Source organism: Drosophila nasuta, chromosome 2R (genome assembly GCF_023558535.2).
Source record: "Drosophila nasuta strain 15112-1781.00 chromosome 2R, ASM2355853v1, whole genome shotgun sequence".
Classification (NCBI taxonomy): Eukaryota; Metazoa; Arthropoda; class Insecta; order Diptera; family Drosophilidae; genus Drosophila; species Drosophila nasuta.
Window position 1 is genome coordinate 19,686,262 of NC_083456.1, and position 7,225 is coordinate 19,693,486.

At 42.0% G+C, this 7,225-nt stretch overlaps 1 protein-coding gene across 1 annotated transcript; it reads right to left on the reverse strand.

Moving 5' to 3' along the window:
• Window positions 1–144: 144 nt before the first annotated feature.
• LOC132785133 (UDP-glucosyltransferase 2-like) lies at window positions 145–3,757 on the reverse strand. Its single transcript, XM_060791125.1, has 5 exons — window positions 3,545–3,757; window positions 3,015–3,416; window positions 1,876–2,552; window positions 1,654–1,776; window positions 145–537 (listed from the first exon to the last, which is right to left on the reverse strand). Exons 1-5 carry the CDS (start codon window positions 3,755–3,757, stop codon window positions 405–407), a joined length of 1,548 nt encoding a protein of 515 aa, XP_060647108.1. The 3' UTR covers window positions 145–404.
• Between the last annotated feature and the right edge of the window lie 3,468 nt (window positions 3,758–7,225).

The window sequence follows — 7,225 nt, forward strand, 5'->3', positions numbered from 1 at the left end:
GTGCAGTATTATCGTTTCCGCTTCCGCTACATGGCACACAAAGACAACGGGACTGCAATGGCGGAAACAGCAAAACACAATTTCACAAAGAGTCTTTGACATTTATTTATCATTGCACAATGACAATTCTTCTATTTTTGACAAGTCATAAAAAGAGCACATGACAACTGCAATGATGACAGCTCCAAACTGCAACTGCGTCTACAACTACAACAGCACAGCACAGCAGAGCACAAACTTCACTGCCATCTCAGCTTTGTCTGCCCCCGCGGCCATGGGACAATGTCTGGGCCGGACAATGACTTCAAACGCCGCCGGCTGCTGTCATCGTAGACAAGTACATCGAAATCAAATTATGCTGCCCTGTCCTTCCCCTACGTTCGCTGCATTCGTGCCATTAAATTTTAAACTGTCTTTTTTGTTTTCGCTCGCCATATTGCAGCCAAGTATTTGACGAAAACACGCAGCAGCTGCAACGCCAGCAAAATAATGCCCGACAGCAGTCCGAAAACATCCAGCGAATAGTAGCTAACGAAACTGCGCAGAATGGCAATCATGGCACAAAAGGTAAAGTAAGTTTATCAATAAATAATAAGCTACTTGTTTCTCAACAAGAAAGAAAGACTGCATTTAATAGTAAAACAAAATAGTGAATGGAGAACTAAATAAGACTAAATTAGGCCAACTAATGATGCTCAACAAAATACAATATAAATAAAATACAATTGAGTAAGTTGCTGCTGTGAACCTAAATTTCACTATCTAATAAGTTCTTGATTTTGTAGAAAAATAATTCTTAAGCACTGCAGAAAAATTGAATATTAATTAAAGCTAAATTACAACTGCTAATAATGCCTACGAACAAATATTTACAATTTCTAGTCTTATTTTTATTATATATTCATTGCTTGAACTTACAGGAACATAATCTTTAAGAACTCAGTAGAATTTAAATCAGATTAAGATTGAATTGCATCAGTTTATAATGCTCAACAAAAGTTTCTAGAATTCAAGTAGTTACCTCTGTCAAGCCATAATTTGCTATCTCTAATATTACTAGATTTGCTAGAAAAATATAATTTTTTTGTAGTAGCAAAAATCCAAAGGCTATATTGATATTATACTACGTTTTAAATATACCATAGAGTGCAAAATACACCAGATTGTCAGCCAAAGCAACATTGTTGTGTGATATACTCCTTAACAATCTACAAAATTCATATCTGATTATGACTTAATTCCATTGCAAGTAATGATGCTCACAAAAAGTATTTATAACATTACCTAAATTTAATTCGGTCTTAACTTAAACATATAATAACAAATATGACTAGTAATTTTAAAATGATTTAAAATCCAATTCAAACAAAATTAATGAAGCCCATCAAAAAGTACCTAAAGTATTTTATGCTGACTCTGACGAACTGTAAATTTCTCTCTTTTAATTTCCAAAAATGAATTGAACTTCGGTTTATACAAAATCACACCATCAAATGATGCCCCACAAAGAACTTAACCACTTGTAATCACTTTATGAAATGTAATCAGCAAATCCCCATTCTATATCCCAGACACATATTGCGAAGCCCATTAATGTCTATGCAATAATTAGATGCAACAGCCAGACACAAAAGAGTGGCCCAACATACTCACCTCATGTGTCTCGCCGGCGACTGTAAATGCCTGGCACCTTTGTGCCTGATGACATACTCGGTCCAGTAGACAGCCTGACGCAGCGGCGAAGCCAATTGGTCGTGTAGAAGAGCTCGTCGACGTCTGCAACAAAACGAATGCGAATGATAATGATGATAAACGAAATGCAATTGGATTGAAATGGCAAATGACAGATATAAAGCAAGATTGCATATTGCATACCTAACGGCACGCAGATAGCTATCATTATGCAGGACATCGTGAATGGCCCGATAAAGGGACTCCTCGGTAAGCTGTGCCAACTCCAGCCGCCTTGCGTAGCCATCGTGCACCGCTTGGGCGGCATTCGCATCGTGATCGCAGAACACGGGCAGCATCAACAGCGGCACACCGTGGTAGACGGCCTCGTGTTGGCTCAGCAGTCCGCCGTGTGTAATGAATAGTTGCAGTCGACGATGGCCAAGGATATCCTGCTGTGGCAGCCAGTCGCGTACGCGGACATTCCGAGGCATCGACTCCGTTGTGCTGTTGCCCGCCGCCCACGTCCAGAGGACGTGATGATGCGGCAGGCGCGCAAAGACCGCGACAAACAGTTGGCACAACGCTGCCGGCAATCGTGACGAGCGCACCGACGAGCCCATCGATAGGTAAATGACGCCAGCTGGCGCTGCGTCCATAAACTGCGACAACTCCATATCCAGCTGGCTTAGATTGGCAGCCGGCGGACGGCAGTGGAGGCATGCCACACTGGCCACATTCGGCAGCTGGGCGCTGGGCGGTGTCACACTGAAGTGACCGTTTTGCAAAATGAAGGCAACCTCGCTGGCCAACACGTAGGGATGTGGCACCGCATCGCCGAGATGATGGCGCAGCATGTGATGCACACGTTGCATGCACAGCTGCGAAACAGAACGGAAGCAGCTTAGACAAGGCCGCACACAAAACACACTCGATACACACAAAGTCGGGTTGCAATGGGATGGGATGGTATGGCAGCCACTAAGCATCATTTAATCAGTCTGATGCATGATAAATCAGGAGCCAATCATGGTCAGGTGAGCCTGCAACAGCCACAAGTATCGACTGACTGGCTGCCACTTGACGTGCCTGCTGCTGTGTTGCAAGTACAACATAGCACACAGCACACGCATCACACTGAAATTGGTCTTAAATCAAGGCAAGGATTAATGCGTTTGTTAGTGCATAGGGATGCCTAGACCACGGAAGGAGGAAAAGAAGGAGGCACGAGTTGAATGCCGTATGCAATAGGCTGTCTATAGGCTGACAATGTGTGCAATCCGGACTGCAAACCAGATTGGGTAAAGGGTGAAGGGAGTGTAGGTGAGGGGAGGAATACTAACCCAGTGCAGCAAGTCGGCAAAAACATGAGTTAAACAATTTGCCACACGCTGCACGATGTGCATGGGCAACGTCCAGGAGGCAAAGACATGAGGCGTGACAGCATACGCAACCGGATTGCCGGCCAACGAGAGACTTCCGGTGTAGAAGGCCACCGTATTGATGTACATGAATGCCGTTACATTTAAACTATGGACAATGCCCAGGGCGCACTCCGGAAATGCGCCATCTACAATCGCCAATTGATAGTGGCTGCCTTCTTCTCCCTCGCCGTCATCCGTTTCGCCTTCTTCCGCTGTTCCTGACGCTGTCGCTGTCGCTGTCCTTGTCGTTGTCGTTGTTGTCCTTACGCCTCGCCTTAGCAGACGATGTGTGGCAGGGTCGCTGAGCAAACTGTTGCATGCCTGTCGGCCATTGAGTAATAAATGTCAGCCACAAGCTTATCCTACTTTCTCATATACATATATCAGATGGGAGTGTGTTTCTCTCTGTCTGTCTGTGTTTGTGTACTTTGATGTGGCATAGCAGTTACCTCAATTGGATATCGCATGGCATCGAATATGGAGAGCGGCTGATGTCCAGCATAGCGTGCGCCCACCAAATCCCAATCAGTATAGTTGCGTATGTATTGAACGAGCCGCTTTGGTGTCACTTCAACCAGGCCATCCACATGAAAATCCGCTTGAAAGCCATTCACAAACGTAATCCGATGGCCGCTGCCAGGGATCAGCATCGGCATCAGCATTAGTATCCAGCAATTGAACAGTGAGTGGGGGACACTCACCGTTTGATAAGCGCTCGACCCAATGCCCAGAAGGGTATTTTGTGCGATTTCGTGCCGCCCATGGTAATCATCAGAATGTTCGAGCCGTTCCCAGACGAACCGGACGAGCAACAACACCAACGACAGCAGCAGCCGCATATCGTCAAAAGTATCAACAGACAGCAGTTATTTGGCCAGGACATTCGAGAAGGATATGGTGTTTGCTTCTTGTTTACCGTTCAACCACATTCAGCACTCGGTCTCAGACTACAACTGCCAATGGCCAATGGCCAACGGCCAACGACGAACGGCTCAATGCACAAACGAGTGAAATGTGCCCAATGAGCCGAGTCCAGCGTTATTTTCAAATAAATAAAAATGTTAATTTTAAATTTCTGCCTTCTACCTGGCAGTTGAAACAGTGTTGCGTGTTGCCGTGACTGGAAATTACAGTTATTCGTTGTACGTGTTTAATTATTTTTAAATCACACGCAAAACGCTACAACGAAACCTCTTCAGGACTCAGCTGGGGATTATTTTGGTAGCCGAGTCACGTGCCAATTGCCCAAGCTCAAGTTATTTCAACGGACTTCGTACGCATTTGACTCCTGACTCCCAACCCCAACCCAAACTCAGCCCAACCCAACCCACAACAAAAAAGAAAACTGCCCACTTAAAGTGTTATTTCCGTGCGGCGGCCTCTTAATTACACGGCCTGTTTTCCTTACACAGCTTTTGCTTTTGCTTTTGCTTTTTGGCTTTGATTTAACAACAAATTATAAATAACAAAACTTGCGTCGCTCACATCTATTCTTGGCCAAGAACAATTAAATAATAGTTATTGGCCATGGTCGAGAAACTCAATTGCCATAATTGGTCTAATTTGAAATTTATTATTACAACGGATTCACAGTTGTTGTTCATTCCTTAAGTCAATTGCTTGGCAACTTTGACTTGACAGCAACAAAGCTTAAATCCTTTTCAAACTACTTTATAGAGACTTACTTTTTTATGTGCAACATATCTTCAGAATGTTCTTTTAAACTTTAATTATTGGGAAGTTTAGTAGGCGAATTCTACTTCAAATTTACATCATATTCTCAAGTCGAGCAGTTCCAACTAAAATCGAGTTGTAAAAATAGAAAATGTTCAACAAATATTCAAGTTATTCGTTAAAATTCTCATTATTTAAAAAGTTTAGTGATCGACTCCTACTTAAAGTATACAGTATATCCTAGAGTCGAGCAGCCTTTTCAGCAATAAAGCTTAAATCCTTTTCAAACTATTTTATAGAGAATTACTTTTTTTATGTTCAACAAATCTTCAGAATGTTCGTAAAAACTTTCATTAATTGGAAAGTTTAGTAGACGATTTCTAGTTAAAATTTACAGCATATCCTCAAGTCGAGTAGTCGCAACTAAACTAATGTTATTTGTTTAGCTTTCACAGTTGATCAAATAGAAAACTTCACTTTCTATACAGTTTCTACTTTTGTAAATGCCTCAAACATAATTACAGGTTTTTCTTTGACACGCCAACTCATAAACACACACACACACACTGACACAGACACTCACACATATGTAGTTTGAGGAAACTTCAATGCATAATAAATAAAGCAAATAATAATTTTGTTGAAGTGAAGGAAGCAGCAAGCAGGCAGGAATGTCTTGCATTCATTTATGCTGTTTGTACAGCTCAACAACATAAACTGAAAAGCTGACGAGCCGCTTGACTGAAGAGCAGTCAATAAGTCAAAGGTCGCAGGATATGCACACACACACACAGACTCAGACACATTTATGTGCATTGTTTATTTAAGCAAAAATGTATATTTTATCAAGTAAAACAAAAAAGGACGCCCGCAGACGAAGCTGCAGTTGAGTTTACCTAAAATTATAAATTCAGGAAGTGAGTCCTGTTTTGGTTCTGCACACACATACACATGCACATACGACTGAAGCAAAAGTTGATTAATTTGTCACAATTTGTTCTTTGTTCTTTTTGTTGTATTTGTTATTATTGTTATTGCTTTTAAGCTGCATTTTGCCAAAAAACCCATTGGGAAGTTATTTTGCGGTTTGCTATTGCTTTCGCTTTTGTTTTTATTGTCGTTGGCATTTATTAATTAAAGCAAAAGGTTTTTGGCCAAAAGGTCATCATGAAAATGAATTTTATTTAATTTATTTGTACATCCCAGCAAAAGTTGTCCAAAAAACAGAAAAAATATGTAAATTGCTTGCTAACTGCGGGGCAAATGCAACAAATGGGTTATTGGAAAACTTTATGAAAATCCTCTTGTTAAATGAAATGCGGCCACAGGCCAAAAATGTGAATGCTCTCCAATTACGATTTATTCTGTGTAATGGAAATTGTAAATATGACAAAGGAAAAATTCTACTGTTATCTGCATTGCCACACAATTGAAATCTAGAGTACTTCTCTAATAATCTGTTAAATACTCTTTTGCTAAGTAGTTTTGCGTAAAGTGCCCAAAGGACATGCATGTTTCATTAGTCCCTGGCATATTGCAGAGTTTGTGAAACTTCTTCAAAAGTGTCTTGAGCAAATCATGTGAAGGCTTTTGAAGCGCTGCGCTGCTCTGCGATGGGCTGCGCTGCGATGACGTCGCTGAGGAGCACTTGACATAAAACGTAATAATATAGAGCTCATTTGTCCCACAGCTCAAGTGGATGCCATTGAAAAAGGCTTACAGCATGTCGAATATACTACATTCTATATATAGTATAAGTACGTACTGTTTGTCTCAATCTCTCAGTCAGGTAGAGAGGTGGGAAGGTGGCGGCAAGACTGTGTTGGAATGGATGGTTATTGCCGGCGATAAACATGCTGAGCATTTCGTACATAATGTTGCCAGGAATCAATTGAATTATGGCACACAAAGAGTGGGCCAAGATCCGCAAGGCAGCAGAAGTACGACAGAGAGAGAGAGAGAGCGAGAGACGTTGCCAAGACAATTGAGCAGCAAATTGTGTAGCTCGACAAATGCCGAAACGGAATGGTAAATATGGATGACTGCGCCGTTGCCGGTGACTGTGAATAGCTCTGGGGGCACTGAGAGAGTGGAGAGTGAAGAGTGGAGTGCTCAGTTGGCCCTATGCAAGTGACAAAAGCTTATTGAACAATTTTGAGAGAGAGAGCATCTTCAGGCAACGTCAACGCTTCCTTCTTCTCCTTTTGCTGTGCTGTGCTGTGCCATGTGTAGAGTCGAGTATTTGCATTCCTGCCCCGGTGTGCGCTTCATTGGCCTTGTCCTCGCTGCATTTGGAATCCTTTTTGTGCAACAACTCAATTGTGCTTGCGCAATATTTGTTTGATGCCCAATATCAAAATGCTTTATGCGATTATAAAAATGTGAAGAAAGAGAGAAGAGAAATCTGCCTGATTGCACATTTCAACGTCCGGTTAAAGTGCTTAGGGACTTAAAGT